A 26,436-nucleotide genomic window follows, 5' to 3' on the forward strand; every position below is an offset into this window, starting at 1 on the left:
ACAAACATGCTAACAAAAACCATTGGCCTATAGCGGTGTGTGCGACTCATGGTAACTTGACATTTTAAAACGCAATTTGTTGCAATGTCCACAGTGGGGTACGTTCTTGGTGAATAGCCAAGAGTAACATACTTTGCAATTACAAAGTGTAACAGACTAATAAATAGAGGCCCAGCTGACATAACATGAGGTCAAAGATGAAAGTCAAGATAGTGGATATGTTCCATATGTCTTGAGACTACAGTTACACGTGACAAACTCATTTGAGCCGGTTAAGAAACCGCAGTCTTGACCTTAAAAAGACTATAATGTGGCCAGAATCGAAGCAACCATGTGAGGTGGGAATATTCATAATAGACAAAAGTGACCATTAATTAGATGAATTAATTTATTTAGTTATGTAGAGACCGTACAAAGACTTCTGTGGCATGCAGTTATCAAAAACAGTGTTATCCAACAGTCCTTTGCCTCTGTTCTATTTTGCGTTTCAGCATGTTGTAGTTTTCCTTGGTCCCTGGAGCGCTGGGATCCAGTCGAAGAGACAGTTCATAGTGCCGCTTTGCCAAGTCTAGTTTTCCCCAACGGTGATAAAGAACAGCTGCAGGAACACAAAAAAGACCTGTCACTTAAATCAAGGGACTGTACAGTAACTCAGCATCGGTCCCCAGTGAATGGGAGACGAATCATAGCCACTTCGCTTTGTTTATTGATTCAATCGCACCGATTTATCCCTGTATCGTGTAACATTGCAGGAGTCAAAACTTGCACAACTGTTTTTGTGACAATACTGAAGTGCCAGCGGGATCCTGGGAGACTTACCAAGATTACCATGGCAACTGGCAACGTTTGGGTTGATCTTCAGAGCGTTAAGAAAGAATCCTTCCGACTCCTGGGAGTAAAAGGAACATTGGTTATTATAAAGTTCCTTCTGTGTCAAAGAAATAGTTTGAGCAACATTTTCACAGAGAGAGCAACACTACGTGGAAAAAAGTTTGTATTAACCTTGTATTTTTCCTGTTTCCCAAGGACATTGGCGAGGGAGAACATGATGGTGTGATCTTTTGGCAATATCTTTAATGCTTCCTTTCCAATCAGCTCAGCCTGAGCCAGATTGCCTTTAATGAAAAGACAAAACATTAAATAGTTACCTTGCTTAACCCACTGGGCATTTACTTTTCCAAAAGATTAGGCACAATGATTTTTGGTTGGTGATAAAATGGGGGAGAAAAACAAACAAACAAAATAATGGACATACCAAATGCTTACGTATTTTGCTTAAACCTCAGTGCTACGTGAGCTTCTTGTATAGTATTCTCCCATAACAAACTCTTTCTGCCATATTTCTAATAACTAACAATAACAACTAATCATACTATATTATATATAACATTTTAGTATATTATATTAAAAACAACTTCTTAGTAATGAACTTTAAATACCTTTAGCGTGAAGGTAGATAATATAAATATTGTTTCGACCCGTTTTGGGAGAGTTCTTTAAGATACAATTTTCATAAACTGTAAAAACCAGAAGTTGCTGCGGCCACCAAGGCTAAAGGCGGAAGCAATCATGCATAGCGTCTGTTACACTGAAGGACGAACCCAAGCAATATCTAGGGACCAGAATTTCAAAGTGACTCAGGGGTGGGCTCTTTTGACTTGAGCCTATAAGTAACCACCTAGTAACCACTAAGAAACCTAGCAACGTGCTAAGATAACATAGACCGCTTTAGCAGTTGCATGTCATGCTCTGGCTATCATTTGGAACAGCCTAGAATGGATTTTTGTACAAGTAAACCACTCACATTTTCTTTATAAAATGTAAAAATCTAGCCATTTAAAATAAAGAACATTTAATTAGTGTTTAGTGCCAGACTTTTAAATCTCTTTCACAGAAAAAAAGCGTTTGTTGTGTGTTAAACCAATTGGCCAATTAAAAACCTAAAGAATTATGATGGATAAAATGGAGAATTTTTTTATATATAGTTCAAAATGTCACAAACAGAGAATTGTATACCGTCCTTCTGCAATTTCTGTTGACTTTGCAGAGCGGATTGCTGTGGTGTGTCAGCAGCCTCCAGAAGAGAGTTTTTCCACTCCACACATGGCTGATTCTTTTAGCTTCCTAATTAGAGGGCAACACAAGGGCTACTGACTTATTGATCTGGATGTCAAAACTCCCTCTGACCACAGACTCAGATAGATCTTCTCTCACTGGCTGGCCCTTAACAAATTCATGAGCTGCTGAGGATTATTCCTCACTGTTGAAACCTAAATATGACTCATGTTTTATGTTCGCACACTTTCTTGATACTTTTTCAGTTTAATCTGACAAGGAAACAATAGCAGGAGAAAACTCCAATTTCCTGGTTGCAATAATTTACTTATTTTTGGGAGGGGTTTGGGGATCAATTGGGACTGGAAAATGCAGAGGGTGAAGATGCTGGTGCCAGGTTTTTTTTTTTTTTTTTTTTGGCAAGGAAAATGGACCGTGCCAAGGCTCTCCAGGGAGGGCCAACCTGCCTGGGAGACGCGTTTGAATAAACGGCTTCTGTCAGGGAATCGCGCCATTCTCCACACGGCAGGGAAGAGTGGCTTTAAAACAACACACAAGGCTTTTAATACATAAATTTCAAGCATTGTTGATTCTTGCTCTTCCGGTCTAATCATGTTGGGTTCTTATGCCGGCATTTCCCGGAAAAGACATCCTCCGTTAATCCTGTAATATCTCGTCAAAACGGAAATTTGGGGGGAAATTGTTCCCTCATAATAATAAAAACACAAGCACAGAAATATATGCATATCAATATGGTTAACTGAACTAAATATATTTTTTCAATAATTTTTAGTTGGGCTGCTCAACAAACAAAATTCAAATATATCTGCAATCATTTTTGCTAACAGTTTTATGCTTCTTACATAGAATAAAATTTATATTTCTTAATTGAAAATTACTTTTTCCAAAAGCTGCCGTTATACTAGTTTCAAAACTTTCATGAATCGAAAAATGCCAAAAGTGGTACGTTTGATTCGTTTCTGTGAATCAGTTCTTCTGAACTGTTTCAATGAATCAACTCAAAACACAGATTCTATGATTCATTTGCATCATCACAGAAGTCTTTCTGTGACATTTTACATATGGTATATTAAACTGTTTTAGTAAAATATATGTAGGTAAATATTGTTATTTATTACTATTAAATGACGTGATTATTTTTAACTACATTTCTACTGTTTTAGTTAAACATTTATTATTCCGAATTCTACTTTTGTTTGAAGTTGTAAATTGTAACACATCCCAAAGTATGTTAAACTTGCCCAACTATATTACTCAATGTGCTAATTATATCAAACAAAGAAAAAACATTAAAAGGTTACCGGACAATTCTAATAGAAAGCCAAGTTGCTAAGGTATCCGTGTAGGGTCTCTGACGAGAAGAGGGGGTGAAGATGGGGTGCAGGAGTTAATTGTTGTAAAAGGGTGAACTAATTATGCAGCATGGCCCCATGTGGCAGCGTGCACCTGACGCTCAGCATCTGCAGAATGGAAGTTCACACCTCTCTCTCTCCCTCTATCACACACACAGCTATGAGCCACGGCTATACTTGGGACACACCAGACGAAAACGACAAGGCGGGAAGAATTGGGAGGAAGCCAAGATCATCTGTTTACCCCCAAGGGCAGGGTCAAGGTCACGTTTAATGAGAACACTCACTCAGCTTATACATACGTGACTGGCCCTGTCTGTACGTTACAATACGAATCTATACTGCATTGTTAAACTGTGATACATGCAAAAGACTATGCACAGTCCACAAACTAAACTCCGATAAGACTCCAGAGTAGTATACGACACTATGTTGCTATGTAGGGACAATGTACTGTATAATTAAATAATTAGCAGTCATTATATAAAATAATTTACCATGGAATGCAGCAACAGACCAATCAGAATCAAGTATTCCAGACTACATGTAGTACAGCAACAAATATACTAATTTCCCTTTTTGTGACAGGATGAACTGACCTTTTAATCTAACCCAATAAATTCCAACTCCACCTCACCAGTGTTGTCCAACAGTATGACCATGTTGTTCCACGCCAGGCTGTGGTCAGGCTTCAGCATGGTGGCGTTCCTCCAGCAGTTTAGCGCGTCAATGCTGCGGTTCAGGTCTGCATACTAGAGATGAAACAAACAAGCACCCAAAAAAGTCTTATGCTTTACACTGTCATTTTTAAAAAAATAATTTTATTCCAGGAGGAAAAAAAGGGGGCAATGAAATGATTTAGGTGGGATTCAAACTAGCATTTCCTTCATAAGCAACAAGGCTCAACACGACTCCGAAGCATGTTGATTAACCACTAGTCCACATCTTTGATAAAACTAAGGGTGTAACAATACATCGTTATATTGAGATATCGTGATGTGACAATGCGACGATATGTATTGTTGATGTAAACAATATGATTTGTGATATAGAATTTTGTCCAAGTCTCAGCTTACTGTATTTATAAATTAAACCACCCAAAAATGTAGATTCTGTCATCATATACTAATCTCCATGTTGTTTCAAATCTAAGATTTTCGATCAACTTCCAAGCACAAATTAATATATTTTTTATGAAACTTGAGATATTTCTGGCATCAGACATCATAACCTTATAAAAATCATACACAACACAGATGAGTACATGGTGCATACAGTAGGTACATATCATTTGGGACGCAACTTATGTATTCTATTGATATAGTATGGAAGTACCGGTATTTGATTCCGATTGAGTCTTTTGAAGAGACACGATGGCTTTATATGATGAACAGATTTACAACAATGCGCAGCCGCATACTGTGGTAAACGGTAAACACAGACGTTCAAATGCTTGCGTGACATGCGAAAACAGCATGAGAAAGAATAAAAGCAGAATTAAAATTTTTGTATGAACAAACCATTGACAGTTTGGGAATAGTCATTTTGACACGCTTTCTTGCGATTAGAGCTGGGATTGATTGCATCGCTCATCTGAAGGCACTAAACAACACTCCTCTTAAATGAAAGCGCAAACATAATTTAAATCACCATATCACATTTAGTTTTAGTAGTATAATTATTCAAAACGTTTTAGATGGTTTATTCTTATATGTATAGTGCATTAATAAAAGGAAAAGGGGGACATAGCAAGCTCCGGGAAAGTCTGTGCAAGAGATCCAACGAATGCCTGCACTGAAAGCGCGAGTACTGCGTAAAATGTTTTAAGTTTACGGCATTTCAGTGACATTACTACATTAAACTACTATAAATAATGTTGAATATAATGTATAATACTGCAATGGGGGGAATATTTGTGGGTCCTGGACTCCTGACAATTATATAATAATAATAATATTTTAATAATAATAATAATAAAGTAAATATAATAATAAAAACCTCTCTTCTTTATTTTGGCTTAAAATATTGCGATAGTATCGTATCATGAACTCCTGAGATGAGTGTATTGTTACACCCCTAGATAAAACAGCTTTGAAGTTGATAATTCATAGAGTACAGGAATCAAATCTTCATTAACACAAAAATAGCATGTCATTACACATCAAATTGGCAATATTTAGAGCGGAATAGCCAATTTCTTGCCATAATTAATAATAAATTGCACCATGTTGGTTTGTACTCATACAGGAAGAGTGAATATAATAGCTAAGGACCAAAACCACACTAGACATAATAAAAATCCATGCTGTTCAGATTAATGAAATTGACGTTTATGGGGAAATGTCTATCATAAGAAAGAAAACATGAAGGCTAAAATAAATGCATTGAAGGCTGTATGCAAATTACAGAGAAAACAAATCGCTTACCAGACGTCCCAAATTATAATAACAGTCTGGGTACTTTTTCCTGAATCGAATGGCATTCCGATAGCTCTGTTCAGCCTTGTCAAACTTTTTCAAACTGTTCTGAACAATACCCAAATTCATCCAAGCTGCAGCAAAATCACGCCTAAACCAAATCAAAGAAACACAGCAGAATTATTTACAAGGATAAATTAAGGCTTCATAACAACAGCACTGATATAACTAAAAATCGTCACTCACTGGATATAAACCGCAGCTGACAGGAGCTCTTCGGCTTCCCTTAACTCATTTCTTTCCTTTAATATATTGCCAAGATTGTTCATAGCATGAACGTACTTGGGGTGTAATCTGTACCAACAACAAACAGAAAAAGCAGATAAAGACACAAACTTATATGTCGCATAATAGACACTACACTGCACGGTTTGAAAGTGCTGAAAGTGGAAGAATTTGAGTGTTTTGCCAAACCAAATATGATGGAATCATGACTTTTTTTCTTTTCTTTTTTACCTCACTGCCTCCCTGTAGTACTTGACAGCAGCACTCTGGTTGCCTCTGTCAGCAAGGCTTTTGCCAACATTATAATGCACCTGTGCAAGGAAAGAGAAAGTTAGAGAGCTCATCAAGCTAATGAACTCACTGGTGTGCAAAACTGGACTGAATACAATTGAGAACAAATATTTGATTTGCTTTTCCAAGTTATTTTTTATTTAGCAATATTGCTGATGCTTCAAATGCTTCAGTTCCTTTTCCTCAAGGCATTTTGTGTGTTGATGGGTAAGCTGAAGTTACCATAATGGATTTCACCAATGGAGTGGAGTTAAACTGCAGTATGAAGGGGCAGGTGTGCAGTCTCACCTTGGCGTTGAGCGGGCAGACAGACAGGGCGCTGGTGAAGAGACTCTGTTCAGACCTCCACTGCTGACTGCGCTGTGCAGAGCGAGCCACGTTCACACACAGCAGCGTCAACGTGGCCGCTCTCAGCAGCCTCTGCGGTCATCCCACAGACACGAGACGTGAACACAAACTCAATGGCACATTAGTTACAGTGAATTATGGTCTGATGGTGAATATTAGGAGGTGATAAGTGGGAAATTGGTGTAGAACAGGTCACATACCTTGTGTTTCCTCCAGTGGCAGCCACAGTAGCCCACAGCGTAGGCAAGAATGAGGCAGTAGCCCGCTGAGGAGAGGTACAGCACGCGCTCGGCTATCACAAACCCCACCCTGAAGAACAGATTACTGGCTGGCAAGAATGGAATCACCAGCAGCACCAAGCCAAACGTCAGAGTCCTAAACAGGACACATTAAATTGATCAAGAGTGACAGTAAAGAAGTTTTCAAATAAATGCTGTTCTTTTGGATCCTCACCCGTTAACAGAAACATGAGTTAGTCTGGAATGCCCAGCATGTGTAGGTAATGTGATCCCAGTGATTTTCAAAATGGACACAATGTTTTATTTACACCAACAACATAATTGATTTTGTAAAGTTTGTTTGTTATACACTGATCCCATTCAGCTTGCCATTTCTTGCCGATTTAGGGGTTTATAATATGTTTGAGGTCTGAAGATGGAATTGGGCATTTTTCGAGCTCTGAAGATGAAGCTTCCTTAGCCGCAGCATCAGCTTGATCATTTCCTGAATTCCACAATGCCCTGGTACCCAACAAACAGTTATTTAAAAATGCTGTGCCTCCAAGGAACGCAAAGTTCAAATTTCCACAAATGCTGGGTGTTCATATTTCAGGAAAAATACTTTTTTTTGTCATACAGCAAAGAGACTGAGAGCTTTAACATCACAGGAATACATTACATTTTAAAATGTATAAAATTGTAGCATTTATTTTACAATACTGATTTTACTGTATTTTTGCTCAAATAAATTCAGCCTGGTTGAGTATAAGAAAACTTTATAAAACATTAAAGACATCTTACTGTCCCCAAACTTTTAAACAGTAGTGTTTATATTGATATAAAATAAATATATTGAAGCAATATTTTAAGACAGAAATGTCACAGCCCAAACGTAATGTATTACATAGAAGAAATAGTTGCCAATGATTTAAGTTACCATTACTTTTCCATGAGGATAATTTAAAGAGTATTTTTGTATTTTGTCTTCCAGGGGGGGGGAAACAAAGCATACACTACAGGATTGGACTTAAATGATGCAAGTCATATATGTGATCTATTCATTAAAAGACGTCTTAAAGTAGTATTACAGTATGACAACTGTATAAAAATAAATGTTCAGGTAACAAAAACAACTTGGCTGTCTTCTTCAAATCATCACTACACAAAGCATGTCTTGTTTTGATACAGTGCTGCTCTTACCTTCTTTTATTGCTGTCCTGTGAGCACAGAGCTTGGCTTACCAAGCCCATCAGACAGCACCAAAGCACAAGAGGCCAGACAATCCTCCAATCAGTGGCTGATTTAATCAGAGGCACACAGCCCATTGACCAATCAAAACACAACCACCAGGGACACAGCAGCAGCCAGGCATTCAAGGAGTAGTAGTAATTATAGTTCACAATCTGAAGGAGAGCAGAGAAGAGGAACATGTGAAAACAGTCTGCATGGGGAAAATGACTAAGAAGTTATATTAAATATTAAAGAGTACAGTTTCTGAATACATTTTAAAATGATTATTATATTACTAAATATTTTTTATACATATATACAGTGAAAACAGTCTCATGTAAACAAGGTCAACAAACCTTTTTTCTTCTAAATACAATTTTAACTACAAAAATACATTGATATAAAATGTATAGTAAAAAATACATATTAACAGTATCACAAGCATATTATCAAAAACAACTTCAAAAGATAAAACTGCATAATACTGTATATCGAAATATATCAAATGTACATATCGCGATATGCATATTGCAATGGCTTATGATAAGTTTTAGGTTGACGCAGACAGCAGAAAATAGACTAGACATATACAGTATGTACATACTGCACATGTGACATGCAAATGTTATTAGGTGCAATAAAGCGTATAAAGTACTCATGTGCACAGGAAGTAGTCACTAGGACAGCACATAATCGCGATTTCAGTTCTCTTCCGCAGCTTATATGGCCAAAAACACACAAATTATCCAAATTGCCAAACTTTGAGTATTCACGTAAACAGTCATTTATGTCTTAAGTGGAGTAAAAAGTTGAGAAAGAAAGCACACATAACAATATCTTGGATCCATGCAGCTCTTAAAGTGACAGCAGCTTTAATAGGCATCAGTATATACTGTATAATTCATACAGTGAAGACTAAGCAGTGTTTAATTTTTACATTTGATTATTCAGTTTCTGTTTAATAACATTATCATATCGCATATTGAATCGCATTATTTAAAGAGTTATCGCATTTTTCTTCAATATCGTGCAGCCCAGTCAAAAGTGCTGTTCAAAAACCCAAACTCAAAGGACTGCTTACCCTTAAGATAACATTTTCAGCAAAGGATGCTGGGTTATCCACCTCAGTGAAAGATGGAGGCCCAGTTCCCATGATCCTCCATCTTGCATACAAAAGAAAGGAACCACCAAGAAAGAGAAGAGCCAACCTCATAAGCAAACCGCTCTGCACTAACCCACCAACCTGGGTGTTAAAGAGAAAGTATATATCAATCCAAAGTTTGTTTGGGTCTAAAGAGCGACTGTGAGTAAGACACTTACATCAGCTGATTTTCTCCTGGACAGCAGCCGGTGAGCGAGCTCATATACGTTCAGATTACAGACCATGAGAATATCATAAGCAGCATTTACTCCCTTCGGACATGGAAGAAAAGAGCAAGGATATTTTATAGATGATAAAGGATGATAAAGAAGAAAAAAAATATATGTGGGGTTATCTAACATTTATATGCTAATACCATATACTGTATTTGATCTGCAGATCTCAAATGTATAAATTTTCAATCACCAAAACCGTAATGCCTTGCTCCTTGCACAGCATGGCTACTGCACAAAGAAGAATGCTGCCAAATATCCACAACACAGAGAACTTTCTATCACCACCTACAAAGAAAAATTCAAGAGCAACTAAATGAAACGGTATGCTTGGTACAAAGAGAGTGCTATTTTCAGCAATATTCCAACATGCAGTGTCTGTAAATTAAAGGATTAATTCCCCCAAAAATGTAAATTCAGTCATTATTTCTCCACTGTTCAAACTTGTATGACTTGCTTTATAAATCTTTTTATACAATTAAAATGAATGAGGAATGTAGCGTTAAATCTTCAAATAGCACATAAAAGCACTATAAAAGTATCCTTAAAGAGGTACATAGAGTTCATGAGCAAATAACTCTGATCTTTTCTCAGTGCAAGTTCACAAAAGCAGTCTGTATGATCTCAATGATCTTTTTGAAGAGGTTATCTCAGCCCACTGAAGGGAAAATTGTCATTGAATAATGACTTACCGTAATTTTAGTCCACAAAAAAATCAAACGTAAGACATCAGAAGACTTACAATACAGTACACAAGTTAAATGGACTTCTTTTGTGATGCTTTTATGCTGCTTGTGTCAATCCTGAAAACCTGAGCTCAAAATCGGAGACCAACTTCATGGAAAAGAGCAACCAGTGCAATTTTCGAAATTTCTCCTTTTATTCGTTACATTTATATAGCGCTTTTCTCAGCACTCAAAGTGCTTTACATGTAAGGGGGAATCTCCTCAACCACCACCAATGTGCATCATCTACCTGGATGATGCGACGGCAGCCATGGTGCACCAGAACGGCCACAAACACCACCTTATTGGTGGAGAGGAGACAGTGATGAAGCCAATCAGTGTATATGGGGATGATTAGGAGGCCATGATAATGGACAGAGGGCAAATTTGGCCAGGATGACGGGGTTAAACCCCTACTCTTTTTTCGAAGGACATCCTGAGATTTTTAATGACCAGAGAGTCAGGACCTCGGTTTAACGCCTCATCCGAAGGACGATGTTCCACAGATGCAATAAAGTTTATAAATTAAGAATACAAAATAAAGAACAGCCGAGTAAATAATGACTGAATTTTTTAAAAAATCATTTCAGTAATTTAACATAATAAAATTGCCATAATAACTGTAACAAAGACTACTGCTTTAGTTTATCAACTGACCTTGAAACGCTCTGCAGTAAACCAGAAAAGAGAGTTGAAAAAAGAGGGCACACAACAAATCTGCTCTGCCAACAATGCCAGCCACCTACAAGACAAAGAGCCAACAGAAAATTATTCATAAGATCAACTATATACTTCAGAGAGCTAAAGAACAGTGTCACATCAAGCATCATCAAGCTGGTCACGGCTGTGAAATCCACCCTGAGGGCATTCGTTTTAATAGCAGCTACGCATTCTACACCTAAACTAATGAAATCCTGCTTGTACATTAAAGACAAAAATGGGCAGCATAAAAACATCCTTCGCCATCCTTTCGTCTGTGAAATTGCCTGTATTTCTGGCAGTGCCAAATTAACGGTGGAGGCAGGAGGCAGCACTCATTACAGAACTGCAGTCGGCCCTGGCTGGAGTCCTGGGGCCACCTTCTTTGATACATCCCGTAGGCCTAAGTCAGTGGTCTCTCTGAACCTCACCCCCTCCAGGTCCAGGGCCGGTCTTTCTGAACCTGATTAAAGAGCAGATACCGGAGCATCGCCAGCCTCTGCCAAGCTCGGACGCATCCGTGGCTGGTCAGAGCGAGCGTTCGGTTACTGTTAATAGCCACGGCTGACTGTAGAGCCCACCTATGTGATGCACACCAGCTGCGTGAAGCTTTCTTCTCCATAGGCCTTGTAATGTATATTTCATGCAACATCAATGAACATTGTGATACGGAGCATTGTAGTCAGAGACTGTTTACCGGGCAGAGACAGCCTGCTGAATCACGTCTTCCCACTCTACTTACACTTTCCGTGTGAACTGGATGTGCAGCAAAAAAGAGCGCAGCCAGGAAGGAAGCTTTCGGAGAGAGATTGAGTTTCGCCCCTCTTCCATCGTGAACCAGGCCGCCAATTAATATTGCAAACACATCGATCATTAACACAGAAATAACACAGTGGAGGGCAACGTTGAGCATGTGGAAGCCGATTGGATGCAATCCACCGGCCAAGAGGTAGTTGATCCTGGGAAAATAAATAACATCCAGAATAATTAAAACCAACTTTGACTACAGTGATCACAAAAGTTTTGTATTTCTGAAACACAAACCAGCAGAGATATGATGGCATACAGACATAGCAGCATTATAGAGTAACTTTTATGGTTGAGTTGGTATAACGGGCCATTACTAATGCAAAACGATGTCATTCTCATTAGCAGCATGCAGGATATGAATTATGCCCCCTATATAGTTTCCTCACAGTAAGCAGTCAAATGCCAAAGACAATTCTGAAATGAGTTTGGGAAAAAAAGCAATATATGCATCCAATTTTAATGTCAATTATTGTGGCGTTTGGTGAGGAAGCACTTGAGGGACCTCTTTTGATTTCCCACTGAGAATAAAATTACAAGTCCACACATCTAATGCATGCAAAGAGGTTTGACAATATTCACTATAAGCAAATTGGCCTATTACCTTGTGTTAATCATCAGTCACAGAGCAGTAATTGAAAGACACTTTTGTCTTTGTGGTAACGTACCTGAAGGTCAGGACAGTCAGCGGCCGGTAGGATTTGTGACTGGAGTTGCTACTTAAGTTACTTCCCCAAAAGTCATTTTTCCAGATGTTACTCAGAGGAGTGTCAGGATTCAAATCCTACAAAGTGTAGAAATCACAATGGCTTGCCATACAAAAATACTTACATTTATTTATTATCATATAGCAGAAAATATAATAATTTCGTTTAATATTTTGCATAAATATTGTGCAAATATTACAAAAGTATTAGGTATATACACACAAAATATTCCAATCCAATAGACTTGAGATAACAGCCAATCAACAAAACTTAAGACTATACAGGAGACATCGGTTGAGACAATGTATATAAACACTGTAAGTCGGCAAATATCACATACTATTAGCAATTGACCAACATTTATAGGGGGGCTTTTCCCAAAATGTAATTAAATTATAATTTATTTAAAACAGAATGTCAAAGCAGTTTTTTTTATACAATGAAAATTAATGGCCAATCCTTGGTCACCATCCATTGTCAACTCCAATGAATTGGGTTTGAAACAACATCAAATAAATAAATTATATCGGAATTTAGATTTATGGGTAAACGATTCCTTTCATAATAAACATCTGAATAAATAATTAAGTAACCAGGGTTTAGGTTTAGGGAGGGGTTAATACCTTGTTATTGATGATGGCTTCTGAATCATCAAAGACAAAGTCCCCATCATGGCTGTTTATGAAACAGATCAGGGCAACAAAGGCAGTGACCAGCCTGGAGTGCAAGGGTCCCAGTTTTGGCAGGGGGATGTGATGATCCCAGTAAGGCTCAGAAAGCACCATCTTTCATGAGGTTTCTGTTCATTCTGACCCACCACTGTCTTGCAGAACAAAGAAAGCAGGTGGGAGGTTAAAATAGCAAACGAACACCTCCAAAATACTACCAAAATCAAATCATTTTACGAGAAGGGTGAACAGACTGGAAACATACCTACTGTATACACTAAAGAGATCTGTTAGAAAAGGCAGTGTGACATCTCAGCACAGTTGCATGCTATGCTGCTGCTGCATGGTTGTACACACAGATGCATGCAATGCATAGCAACCGGCTGTCACGGCGAGCAAAGTATATTACTAAACCATTCACACTTTCTACGTTTTCTACACATATATTCTGCTCGCGCGCGAATGACAATCGTCAAAACATGATTCACAAATAGTAATAGTATAAACGTGCACTGACGTCAATAACTGTCTGCCCGCCGAAGAAGAAGATGTGCAATCTGTAGGAGACGAGCAATACAGGCTTTAATCACCGGTGTCACATAAATGCGATGCACATATCGCTAAACCCCACGAATGTGAAAATAAAGGCTTAATACGTGGCTAAACGACTGCTGATCCCTGAATGAGCCTCTCTTCCTGTACTTCCTGCTAGCGCGCGGAGAAGAATAGACTGTGACGTCACGTGACCTGAGCCATCCAAGTGGATATAATGCGAGGACTCATACAAACAAATGAAAAATACTTCACAGTAAATGGTTACATCACATGAAATGTTAAGCGGCAGCAGTGCAGTGCGATGTGGTATACTTTATATTTAACTTTGTAAACAACATATGTCCTCCTAAATGAACGATGAAATGCTGCCTGCCTGCGTACTATCGGAATTTGTTTAACGTTACGTTAGTTTTCTAGTTTAAAAAATGGACATGAAGTCAAAATTTTAATGCGATGAGCTCGAATCACGAAATCACAACTTCAGGAGTGGGAAGTATGACCTTTCCGATATCTAAATGCCAGCATAGGACTTTTCTTTCTTTCTTTCTTTCTTGAATATATTTAACGTTAGACATTATATTAATAACAAATTAGTTTTCTATAAAAAGGATTATTGTATGGAGTTCCCCTTTTTACAGTCTAATTCCCATCTGGCGCCGCCATTTTGAAATTATCACTAGGGCTACAATGAATAATAATAATGCTAATTATGTTTTAACGTTACATTATAGGTATTTTTTAAAGCATAACATAAAAGTACTTAACGATATAAAAACAAACGCAAGACACTGAAGACAATTAACGGAGCCTGAGTCAACAACATCAAGACAAGAGTGATTGGATCAGACTCCGATTTAATGAGAAAATATAAAATAACCTTACAACATTTAATTCAGTAGTGCATAGTATAAGTGTATGGTGTTATTTGGGCCACAACTAGTGATTAATTAAAATTCAAACCTATTAAAATGTTGCTTTTGTAGCATATATCTAAACATGTTCTGTCCATAGACAGTACGGTTCTGTCACTTCCCATGTTGTCATTTCCCTGTTTGGCCCATGGTTTGGCCTTATCGCCTTTGGCTAAGCCACACCCTAGAATGTAGATTGACCAATCACAGCGCAGCCAAGGACGAGCTCCCAGAGGTCCGACACTTTTTCACAGCGCTCCATTGACTTTAACACAGTGGTCTCGGCAGGCTATTACCGTCGTAGTTTTATCAAAAATATCGTTAAAGGGCACCTATTATGACATTTAAAATGTTCCTAATGTTGTTTTGGGAGTCCCCAACAACAGTTTTACATGCATGCAATGACAAAAAACACTTTTGTTGTCGTATAATATGCATTTATTTTTACCTGATTTGCTCACTGACTCCCAAATGAATCGTTCAACGACTAATTTTTCCAAACCCCTCCTTTGCGCGACGCTAATCTGCGTTGATTGGTCAGATGACCCAGTCAGTTGTGATTGGTATACTTATTGTTTAACACGGAGTACAATGATGCTTTTATCAATTAAATTGTGTTATAATAATGATTATAGTCCACTGCTTTGTAGTTTGTAGTAAAAAACTAAAAATAAGATAAAGAATTTAATGTTATGTTAGCGAGCATAGCCCAGAGTTCATATTGTAAAAGCACAATCAGTCTTTGTTTGCGTTAGCCCGATGCATAAACATAACGTTTTTACAAAAAAAAAAAAAAAAATGCAGTTACGTTACTACGAGGTATTACTCTATTCTTTAGACAACTCCGAAAACAACGACAAACACATATCTCAATACAATTGCCATTGAAGACCTAGAAGCTAAAAGGTGCTTACACAACAAACAAAATAATTATTAAGCATGCTACATAAAACATAAAAGCAACAATTATTAATAACACTTACAGGTTGTGATACGGAGGAGGAAGCTGATGCAAATACACTTGGAACTGAACCTTCCTTCAATATCAGCCGGCTCGCGAATCCAAGCTTGATTGCATTTAAGTTGGTAAAGCAATTGTCTTCAAAATGGCGCGAACAAAGCACAAGGCTCGGACTATACTTCTGTGGTATAGTTGTATATATGAATTGTAGCCACTTAGTCTTCAAATGCTCCTCCTTGGGCAGATGAAAAAAGTTGGCTTTTGAGTCGCACTTCAGAACACAGCGTCTCGTCGCCATGACGTTTTCAAGTTTTCCCTGCTGGCCTTGGAGCGCAATAAGTGGGCGTATCGTATTCAAATAACTTGACAAGTTGACGTCATCTAGTCAGAGAAAAAGCTTCGCTCTTCTAACGATTCATAAAAATGACTCAGAGTCGACTCTTACTTTTGAAAGACAATAACTTTATATACGGTGCACTTTCATATTTCAAACTTTGCAGGATGTTTTTGTTCACTTAGATCTATGTTACACACTACATGAAAGGTACATTTCAAAATTCCATAATAGGTGCCCTTTAAACGTTGTGCATGGTGCATTTGTAACACAGATACGCGTTTCCCAGAGAGGTTGAAGGAGGGTGTCCGTTTTTTCCCCTTCAAATCCTGATAAGTGTCGTTTTTGGATTAAACTGGACGTCCTCACAGTCAGCGAAACCCCTCAAGGATCAACAAGCACACTTTTGTGCTCTAAGATACATTTAGCTTTTAACCTTACTGTGAAGTTATAGCCTACTAGTTAGACAATTTTATGCTGTTTTAGGTTATGATTTCGGTTCTCTACCCTAATTGTTGATACGCTAGCACACGCTGCTAATAAATAACGTTATTGTAATAACGATTATAGAAGTGAGACCTACCCAGCTGTGCATGAACAGTGTTGCTCCTTAATATTGTTAGTCCCAGCCTCCGTCTCGATTAGTAGGATATGCGGTGGTTCATTTTTTGACTGACCGTTATGCTTTTGCCTCTATTTGGATGCCTTGTTGTTGCTTGCGTTTCACCTGTATGTCTTGAATATAGCCTTCAAACGCATACTGCTTTGCCTACTTCTAACGGACACTTTATTTGCTGCTTTATAAAAGTTTGATAAAATTTCAGCAGGAAGAGCTGTCACTGCATAAGCCATGTTGATACCAAACCAGAGCCTATACGAAGTTGACGGACGTAGCAACAGTAACTAAGGGGGGAGGGGCTTAGCCAAAGGTGGATAAAGGCCAGAAAAAAATTAGGCTTAATCTAGACTTGCAATTTTAAGTAAACCATTCTTATGCATCGTCGTGAAGGCTAGTGTTTACCTTATACAGTATTTAAGATTTCAGAATGGTGCCAACATGTTATACCCTAATAATGATTGTCCAACTATCCTCTTGAACCGCTGACACATCACTAATCAGTCAGCAACACAAATACCACTGCGGCCAGTAAGCTCCGCCATGCCAGTCCCCATCTCATGAGGGATGACATCACAGAGATTAGCTGTAACTCTCTGATTCCTGGTACAAACATTTCAAACACAAACACTCACACCAGTAGCAGAGCTTTCACTATCAATAGAGGCTTTGAGCATGCAGTGAAACCATTCCCTTGTTCCCCTATGGTGCAATGATACATTGTAAGAGCTGTGAATGGAACTGTCCAGTCATACTGCTAACATAATTCAAAGAGGGTAACAGCACTGAAACCAGTTATTTGAATTACCACAGAGATTAAGACTGAGTAAGCGGAGTAGTTACAACCTGTTGTAATCTCGAGAATCAGAAGAAGTGTTCCTCCTCCACTGGCTTCAAAATGAGGTAAGAACTTAGATATTTTCTTTAGTTTGCCTTCCTGCTGTTCCAAGCTCTGGTCTTCTCCCCTCTTTCAGCATTGTAATTCACTTTAATGAAAGAATGTGCAGTTATAGTGGTGATTGATTTAGTCTGAAGCAGAACATTTGCACAATAATGTGCTCTATTACCTGCTTAATGAATTGCCTCTGTCCCGTTTGTACTGTCATAGAATGGAGACTCACATCCTGTCTAATTACACCAGAAACTAATAACCTTATTTACATTGCGGTTGTCACACATGTGATTATTATCATGAACAATTTGTGGCCTAAATAAATGTATGAATTTGGATCCCCCACAGATACAATCTAATCCAGTAAACTCTTTGTCCTGTGGGTTTCTCGTATCGAGAGTATTTCATATGCAGTAAATATGTTATATTACCTGAATGACCACAATGATATAGATAAAGTGGATGTAATGGAAATACTTTCTTTTAACTTGGCATTTGAGCAGACAATAACAAAGTTTAACAAAATCAATTTTAGTTGTTGTTACTGAGAATTTATCAGACTAAATAATGTTTAAATCAGTGATAGAAGTATGACAAATAACTGAAGGTCAACTACAGTAGGCCTATGTTTGTGGAGCATTTTATAGGCCTACAGCTGCACTCTTTTTCTTCATAATTTGAATAATATCAATATTTTTTTTTATGTATTAATAAATATGTATTTAAATATGTAACATTAGCATATTTTAATAGTAGGCTCATGTCAAGATAAGTTTAGTGATTTGTCTGTTCTACCTGTTCTAGCTAAAGGAGTAACACATTTGCCCGCTGCCCACAGTCCTGTTGGGAGAGGAAATCACAAGTGTGTTTGATTCTGCCCCCTCCTTGCTGCCGTTGGCCCCTTGCCGTGGCCATTAGGAAGATTCTCAGTCTTACTGGAGCAATGACAGGTGAAATGAAGCACAAAATACTCTCTGTGTTTCGTTTTTGCTTTCTCTCTCGCTTTGACACAAATTGGAATGAAAAGTATAAATATTCATAAGTAAAAATGTGAAGCAAGCATAAAATAAGTGCAGTGAAAAGACAAAATATTCTCTTATTATCACTGGCTTGTTATACTTTTTAACATCTCACCTTGGATTTATTTATTTTTTATTTGAGAGAGAAATTGAATAGATCAATTAAATGCTATAAACATGCAACAAAAGTAACACATTTGTTGCAATATGCATATTCAAATCATTTTAAATTAGCACAGGCAATATTATTTATTCACTACGTTTTTAATATAAATGAACATACCCATACGTTTCTTGCATTGTTTAGTTGCGGAAAAGGTTTGTGGTCCGTGACATTGCGTGATATCCTGCCATTTCCTCACTTTCATGCCATTTGACCCTGACCTTTCCTTTCTTTTATCATTACATGTACCGTCAGATTGCAAAAAAATCAATGTCTGTCACCCTTTCTGGGATCACAAGACATTACATCCCCATGTTCTTTGATGACTTGTCTGTCACTTTGCATTTGGGCCATTGGCTCTGGAGCCGGTCAGGAGAGAGGGGAGGAGCCCCTCATTAACAGATTTCCCCCTCATAAGTGCTGCAACCAGCCAACTGATATTAAATCCATATTTCATGCATTTCGCATATGGGGGCAATTATCAGTGACCGAAAAAAAAATCTGAACATGAGGTATTTATGCATATTTAGCAGACAAAAACACAGAAATGCAGCTAAATGATTTGAAGGGGTGTCTGCATTAAGTAGATGGTAATAGGAACAAACACAAATATTTTGATTTTTGATTTTTTTTTTTTACATACAGAAACACAATTGCAATATGGTACCTCTGTATCAAAACGGAGCAAATATCTTTAACTAATGAAATAAAAAAAAATCTTGCATTAAGTATTGCATCATCACAAAAGCACTATACAATTCTTCATACATTGGTCTTGTATTTGTATATCCTCTGTTGAATAATAATAATAAAAAAGTCATTGTTTTTGTAGACGAAAGCCGTTAAGAGAAAATGTCTCTAAGGGGCCGTCAGAGACCTCCTAAACTGGAGCGACTGGAGTCGGTCATGAGCCGGTTCTCTGGCAGCTTGGACCAAGATGATCTACAAGACGACCCAGAGGAGCTTGACTTAAGTGGCCATACTGACCTCTGTGGCGGTAAACTGCTGCTTCAGTGTGTCTTTGCGTCTATCAGTGACCTCATAGGACAGCTGACCTCTCAGCATACTGCTTTCATTATGTCAGAAGGAGAGTGAGTTGTACGATTCTATATTGGACTTTTTTGGAGCAGCGTATAGTACAATAGAAACGTCTCTGCACAGCTGATAATGAATCTAATGTAATGAATATGATTAACATAATCCAAGCATAAATACAGGTGTCACATGATTGCAGCAAGGATATTAAGAGGCAGGATCTAATTTTACTGTCCCTTTATTTAATACAATTTAAATTAAATAACAGAAATACAGGAGCACTGGATAAACGAGAACAAGATATACACAATTAAACCAACCAACTTAAAATTGTAATGAGAACAGACAGGGATGCACAGAAAATTAGGGCTATATATTTGCTGAGCAAGACATGTTCCTGGATCAACATATTTAGTTGATCATGAAAATGTAGTCCTAACTATATAACCTAACTCTACCCATAACATCCCTAAAATCAGGAAATGATGAATAACACTGATATATAAGCAGCCTGGTTGTAAGCCTAAACTTGACAGAAACTGGAAACTTGTCTCTCAAATCTGATTGGTTGATTGGAATGTTGGAATGATGCAGGAACATGTTGCACTTGGTGAAATCACATTCACCGTAACGCATTCTGACCATTTAAAAAAAAATTCTGGTTGATAAATTTAGTTTATTGAATTTCAATATGTATTTAACATTTCTAGACAAATCCAAGTTTTGTAGATTTTGTAGACTGTATTTAGACATGCCACATATTTTGGTAACAGTGTTGCAAAAATTGCAAACCTCATATAAAATAAATAAAAAATCCAGCTCATATAATATTTATTTTGATCTCCTGAGGTTGATGATCAATTTTTTTCCTGAATGGTAAGCACCTCACTGACCATTTGTTAAAAATATTTTGTGGCACTATTTTTTTTTCACCATATAAAGTGCTGTTTTCCTCACTTCTAAATCAGTGCATGTTCATTAATATTTCCAGGAACAATATTTCAGCAGGTAAAAGCTTACTAAAATCATTATCTGATACAGAGCAGATTTAGCCTTGAGAAACTTCAGAGCACACAGCATACTATACACCTCCAGCTGGAGCCTTCAATCGCTATCCTGCTGACAATCAAATGGAGCCTCAACATGCCATTACTGCACAACTTCAAAAGATAAAAATCCAAACAAACTATTTCTAAAGTAGCTGTACTTTTTGATTGCTATGATGTTATCAGAGTTTAAAATACAAGGCCAACATGAATCAGAATGATTACCACAACATAGGTTGTGTGTAATCATTCTATGTGTCAATGTTTTCTTATTGATCTCAACTAGCTCATATGATTATATGTTGAGAAAAAATCACTACAGTGACTCATTTCAATAATATGATTACTTTCAGAATCAAGGAACATATCGTTTCAAGCAATATACAACTTTCTTCCATTCAAGTCCCTGGATGGTGTTATATTTCTCGAAGAAGTGCCAATCCTGGTGCAGGTGACAGAGGTGGACAGATTCACGTCTACAAGGGTAATACAAATTAAAACACTACAAGTGAATCACTTACACATTTCTTCAACACTAAAAACATTATCAATTTTTTTTAACGATTGTAATAATCAACTGGATTATTTGCTAAAGAACAAAAGTAAAATAATACTATGTAGTATTTAAAAAAAATCTATACATTTGTACCATGTATTATGATTAGATTAGTACAAAAACATATTCAGTTTCAGTCAGTTCTTGTTTCTCGAAATTATCCTCTCAAAGGTGCTGAATCCCAACCTGTATACTATAGAGTTGAGCCACGGAAACTTCAAGTGGAAAATCAAGCGTCGTTTCAAGCACTTCCAGGCACTTCATCAGGAACTGCTCAAATTCAAGGCCCTCTTAAAAATCCCCCTGCCAAGCCGAATGTAAGATGCACTGTATTCATTTCATCTTTATATTCATACAATACGCTCTCTCACAAACACACCACAAGTCTTAAAAAACAAACTCGCTTCGTTGCTTTTTGAGCTGCTAAGTGTTTTCATTTTTCAGTTGGGTGTACTCAATTTGTCCCAGATGTATTCTTGTTAGCGCCCCTAAACCCTACGAAAAACCCTTTTCTCAGCCTCACTGCACTGTTACCTCTCGGTTAATCAAATCAGAGGCGCTTTCACGGACACGCAACCCAAATCTTGTCAAATATTGACAGTCAGATTTCCTGTTTTTGACAGACACTCAGTCAAAAGGAGGTCATTCAAAGGCCGCAAACGGTTTCAAGGAGGACACACACCAACATTACCACGAAGACCTGATGCTCTTGTCAAAGAGGAACAGCTCATCAGTAGAAAAGTTAGATTATTTATTTTACTATTGTTTGAATAACTTAAAGTGACCATGGCATGCATAAGTGTCCAATATAATATCAATCAACCCTTTATACAAACCCAAAATTAAAAAAAAGTATATATTCACAGTATATGGAGTAAAAAGTTAAAAGGCATAATTAATGATGGGGATATTTATAATTATATTTAAACACATCTATATTTGAGCTTTCTTTCTGGTGTTTAAATCTTCGTTTTGTTCTAACAGTTGCAACTTGAGGACTACCTGAGGAATATATTGAAAAGGCCTTTATACAGGACACATCCTACAACGGTACGTCACAGCTCAAACTTTTTTCCTTGTATTTGCCCTCACGAAAAAGTACCGTGGCAGTACCATTTCATGCTAATATAATGTCATTGTCATGATATATAATGATACTGAATGATCAAAGAATGAATACAACTTTACTCATATAATCTATGTGCAGTACTATTGTCTGCCAATAGCCCTAGCATAAAAAAGAATGGTTCCATTACCATTGTGTGTGTCACATGATGGCAGAATGAAGGTTCTGGAAGGAACTCTACCTGCTGTGTTCCCACTCATTAAAACAGGCTCTTTTGTAGAGAACGCCTCTGAGAGGTGATTCCACACTTAGCTCAGTGCTTCACAGGCTAATTCTCTGACAGTCACATAATTAGCAATGGTTTGCAGGGCTAATTAAAGAGTACCTGTACCCAGAAACATTTCCCCCTGCTTCAGTTTTCACCTCACACTTCCCTGACTAATTATTAAGGTAGAACTGGACTGTACAAAGCAGAAGCCAATTTGTGGTTCATTTTAGTCACCATAAAGAACCATGCTTAACTGAAATAATGATAAGCAAATGTTAAAGTAACTTGTGTGTGGCTCATACACATTTTCCATAAAGCTGCTTTGAGGCTTATTGATGCTAATAATGCTAACTGCATTTTATTTCAGCTTGAATTTTTGGAAGTGAGTCAAATCTCATTTATTCAGGATCTGGGACCAAAAGGAATGTAAGAATGTACATAGTAACATAAAATACAATAAAACAATCCTTGGCTTGATTAGTATTTGTTCATTTATTTGTTTATTTGCCTCAACAAAAGTGAAGGTCTGATCTTAAAGAAATCAGGAGGAAACACATTCCCCGTATGTTACTGGTGCGGGTCCAACAGCGTTTGTTACCGGTGGTCCAAAAGGTGAGAGCTCTTCTACATTCATTTACTCAGGAAATCATGTTTTTTAGGAAATCATAATACTGTGTCGAAAACCAACCTTTTTATTTTTCACCTTTGTTCACATCGTGAGGACAGAACATACTATCTTTCTGAGAAAATCACTTCAATCAATAGTGTGTGATCTCCGTCTCTTGGTTTCATAAGTAAGAACACCAAGCCCTGAAATGAATACTGGTGAATAACAGATGCTGATGTTGAACTTCATCTGTGCAGATGGGGTTGTTATTGTTTTTTCTTTGACAAGCAACTACAGTAACATTACACTTACATAATTCACATAGCTCTTAAAAGCAAACACTAGAAGACTCTGCCCCAATTGAATTTTGCTCCTCGGATTGCGGCCTCGCTGAGCCTTTGGGTTGTGGCATGTCTTCTGTTGCGGTTGTTTACTTATTTAGGTTATTATGATGTTTTCGCACAGCTGATAGAATGGCTCTCCCCCTTGTTTTAGCTCTCATGTGGTGACTGCTTCATGTTTCAGATGGCTGGTGGTAAAAGACTCCTTTGTTCTCTACATGAGGCCAGAGGATGGCCAAGTAGGCACCGTGATTCTATACGATAAGGGATTTCACATCAAAATTGGGACCCGGGAGACCGGAGTCAGGCACGGAGTCACTATTGAGAATCTTTGCAGGCAGGTTGAGATAAATGTGTTTTATACTGCAGATAATTCATCATGCAGTAATTGTTAGATAACATGCTTTTAAAATCTCTCTCTCTCTCTCTTTACATTCCTTTTTCCATTAATTGTAATAATCCAGAGATTTTTGAATGCACAAGGAGTCTGACAACAGCCGGCATGATCCACACTGAGATCTGATCTCACCATCATTGAGTCTGTCTAGGATTAGCCAACATGAAGAAACAGAAATAACTGAGACAGACTAAATCCAGAAGAACTGTGGCAACATCTCCAAGACACTTGAAGAAACGTACCTTCAAATCTACCTGTAAAACTATATGCAAGTATACAGTGCCTAAGACAAAAGCTGTATTGACAAAAGGGTGGTCACTCTAAATATTGATTTTATTTAGTTAATGGTAGTTAATTGGTAAATAAAATCTATTTGAAATAAAGTTTATATAAGTAAATTCAAATTAATAAAATATATTACAGCATTTTTACACAAGTACCTAAAACTTTTCCTAAAACTACTGTTGCTTTGCATGAATGTTTCTTCAAGCGTCTTGGAGACGTTGCCACAGTTCTTCTGGATTTAGTCTGTCTCCGTTTTTTTTTCTGTTTCTTCGAGTATTCCCAGATGGACTCGATGATGTTGAGGTCAGATCATGCCGGCTGTTGTCAGACTCCTTGTGCATACAAAAATCTCACTGGATTGTTACAATTAATGACAAAAGGTATGTTTGTAAATGTAAACTGATATTTCCTACTGACACTACAGCAAAATATATAAATAACTGGAATAAAACCTTTTTATCTCTTTATTTGGTGAAAATACTAACGTGCCTAGTTTTGCACAGTATTCTATATGTGTGTGTGTGTGTGTGTGTGTGTGTGTGTGTGCTTTTGTTTATATTACATTGTGGGAACCAAATGTCCCCACACGGATAGTAAAACCTGAAATCACCTCCATTGTGGGGACCAGCCAGCGGTCCCCATGAGGGGAATAGGTTAATAAACATACTAAATTATATTTTTTCGAAAATGTAAAAATGCAGAATGTCTCCTGTGATGGGTAGGTTTAGGGATAGGGGCAGTGTAAGGGGATAGAATATACAGTTTGTACAGTATAAAAACCATTACGCCTATGGAATGTCCTCACAAGGGTAGCAAAACACCCTTGTGTGTGTGTGTGTGTGTGTGTGTGTGTGTGTGTGTGTGTGTGTGTGTGTGTGTGTGTGTGTGTGTGTGTGTGTGTGTGTGTGTGTGTATGTGTGTGTGTACTGTTAAATAAGTTAATTATATTATATTTACACTATATATATATATATATATATATATATATATATATATATATATTTTTTTTTTTTTTTTTTTTTTTTTTGAGGGATTTTGCTTTAAAACGATGAAAAACTGTTTTCCACTGGGGTAAAGCTAAACTTATTTCAGCATTTACAGTATTCTCTATAACCAAGTCTTATCTTAATACAATTGTAAGATAATTGTAAGTTAAATTCATTTATTTTTAATTTATATATGTGCTATATAAATAAACTTGCCTTGCCTTGCCTTATCTTGTTTAAAAAATATTTTTTTGTTTTGTTTTTTTATTGACAGGGCACTTACTATCAAATGCTCCACATATAGGCAGGCTCGTTGGTGGGGACACTCCATAGACGAGTTTTCTCAAATGTTTGGACAGGACTTTCTGAGGGAAAACCGCCATGGGTCTTTTACACCTGTTAGAGAAAACACTACTTCAAAATGGTGATGAATTATGCATGCACAATAATTACCTAAATATAATACTCCAATTAAAACTATAGAGGACGTAATTAATTCTTTCTAAATAAATTTGAATGTGCAGTATTTAATTTAATTTTAAATATTACATTAATCTCAGAAGTTCAACTAGTCCCTTATTCTTTGTTCTTTTTATGTCAACATGTGAGCAACACTTACCAGAACATTTTCTCTCTGTGAAGTAACCTGACACAGTTCTTAAACGTGGCTCCCTGTGCTCCTTTTGAAGGTTTGTCAACGCAGCTGGATACTTTGATGCCCTAGCTGATGCCCTGGAAGGAGCAAAGGAGGAAATCTTCATCACAGCCTGGTGGTACAGATTAGAATCAGCATCAATTACTTCCCATGGTCCTAGCTTTTACAATTAAATGAGCAATGTCGTACCGCTTAATGTAGGCCAGTGGTAGCCAATAACCAGTAGCTAACCAAAACTGGCAAGTACAACCCTTCCAATGTTTATACCATGGTTAATTAAAATGATTTAAGCTATTAATTAATTATATACATCGTGCGTTCAGAGCTTTTATACGCGCTAAGTTCCCGCCTGAACTGAATGGACCAAATTATCAGCACAATGTGACGCTACGGCGATGATAAAATGAGAAACCCAGACAGTCAAACATGATGTGAAATAGCCACATAAACTAAAAGAAGATGGTTTCAATTTATTTTGATGGTCCTTTTAACACATTCTGTTGATAAGTAACGTCACACTTGTCTACTAACTCTCATTAGAGTGTT

The 26,436-nt window shown here is 37.4% G+C and overlaps 2 protein-coding genes across 13 annotated transcripts in view; one reads left to right on the top strand and one right to left on the bottom strand.

The window, feature by feature from the left end:
• Positions 1-272: 272 nt before the first annotated feature.
• Positions 273-13,932, bottom strand: tmtc4 (transmembrane O-mannosyltransferase targeting cadherins 4). Of its 3 annotated transcripts, none has more exons than XM_079618074.1 (18): positions 13,463-13,932; positions 13,153-13,352; positions 12,491-12,606; positions 11,758-11,974; positions 10,974-11,058; positions 9,785-9,879; positions 9,538-9,630; positions 9,299-9,460; positions 8,188-8,390; positions 6,970-7,144; positions 6,710-6,841; positions 6,362-6,441; positions 6,092-6,199; positions 5,855-5,996; positions 4,066-4,180; positions 1,003-1,115; positions 820-889; positions 273-598 (listed from the first exon to the last, which is right to left on the bottom strand). In XM_079618074.1, exons 2-18 carry the CDS (start codon positions 13,312-13,314, stop codon positions 450-452), a joined length of 2,217 nt encoding a protein of 738 aa, XP_079474200.1. In that variant the 5' UTR covers positions 13,315-13,352; positions 13,463-13,932; the 3' UTR covers positions 273-449. The 3 variants fall into 3 exon arrangements, with proteins under 3 accessions (XP_079474200.1, XP_079474202.1, XP_079474201.1); XM_079618076.1 differs by having other exon boundaries at positions 13,153-13,348; positions 13,715-13,912; XM_079618075.1 differs by having other exon boundaries at positions 13,153-13,348; positions 13,463-13,912.
• A 61-nt stretch (positions 13,933-13,993) lies between these two features.
• The window catches only part of LOC307001487 (phospholipase D1), a 29,494-nt gene continuing 17,051 nt past the window's right edge, over positions 13,994-26,436 (top strand). For 6 of the 10 annotated variants that reach the window (XR_013798249.1, XM_079618064.1, XM_079618069.1 and 3 more), the window contains exons 1-12: positions 16,630-17,477; positions 18,271-18,416; positions 19,481-19,739; positions 21,083-21,213; positions 21,485-21,602; positions 21,909-22,026; positions 22,270-22,335; positions 22,987-23,045; positions 23,139-23,231; positions 23,752-23,904; positions 25,510-25,659; positions 25,925-26,008. Coding sequence is in view for 9 of the 10 variants with exons in the window: in XM_079618064.1 (XP_079474190.1) it covers positions 19,501-19,739; positions 21,083-21,213; positions 21,485-21,602; positions 21,909-22,026; positions 22,270-22,335; positions 22,987-23,045; positions 23,139-23,231; positions 23,752-23,904; positions 25,510-25,659; positions 25,925-26,008 (1,211 nt within the window). In the remaining variant the exon portion in view is untranslated. Of the gene's footprint in view, positions 14,059-16,629; positions 17,478-18,270; positions 18,417-19,110; positions 19,161-19,480; positions 19,740-21,082; positions 21,214-21,456; positions 21,603-21,908; positions 22,027-22,269; positions 22,336-22,986; positions 23,046-23,138; positions 23,232-23,751; positions 23,905-25,509; positions 25,660-25,924; positions 26,009-26,436 lie in introns of those variants that run through there. The other 4 variants (XM_079618066.1, XM_079618070.1, XM_079618067.1 and 1 more) reach the window with 4 other exon arrangements.

Source organism: Phoxinus phoxinus (genome assembly GCF_949152265.1).
Source record: "Phoxinus phoxinus genome assembly, chromosome: 7".
Lineage (NCBI taxonomy): Eukaryota > Metazoa > Chordata > Actinopteri > Cypriniformes > Leuciscidae > Phoxinus > Phoxinus phoxinus.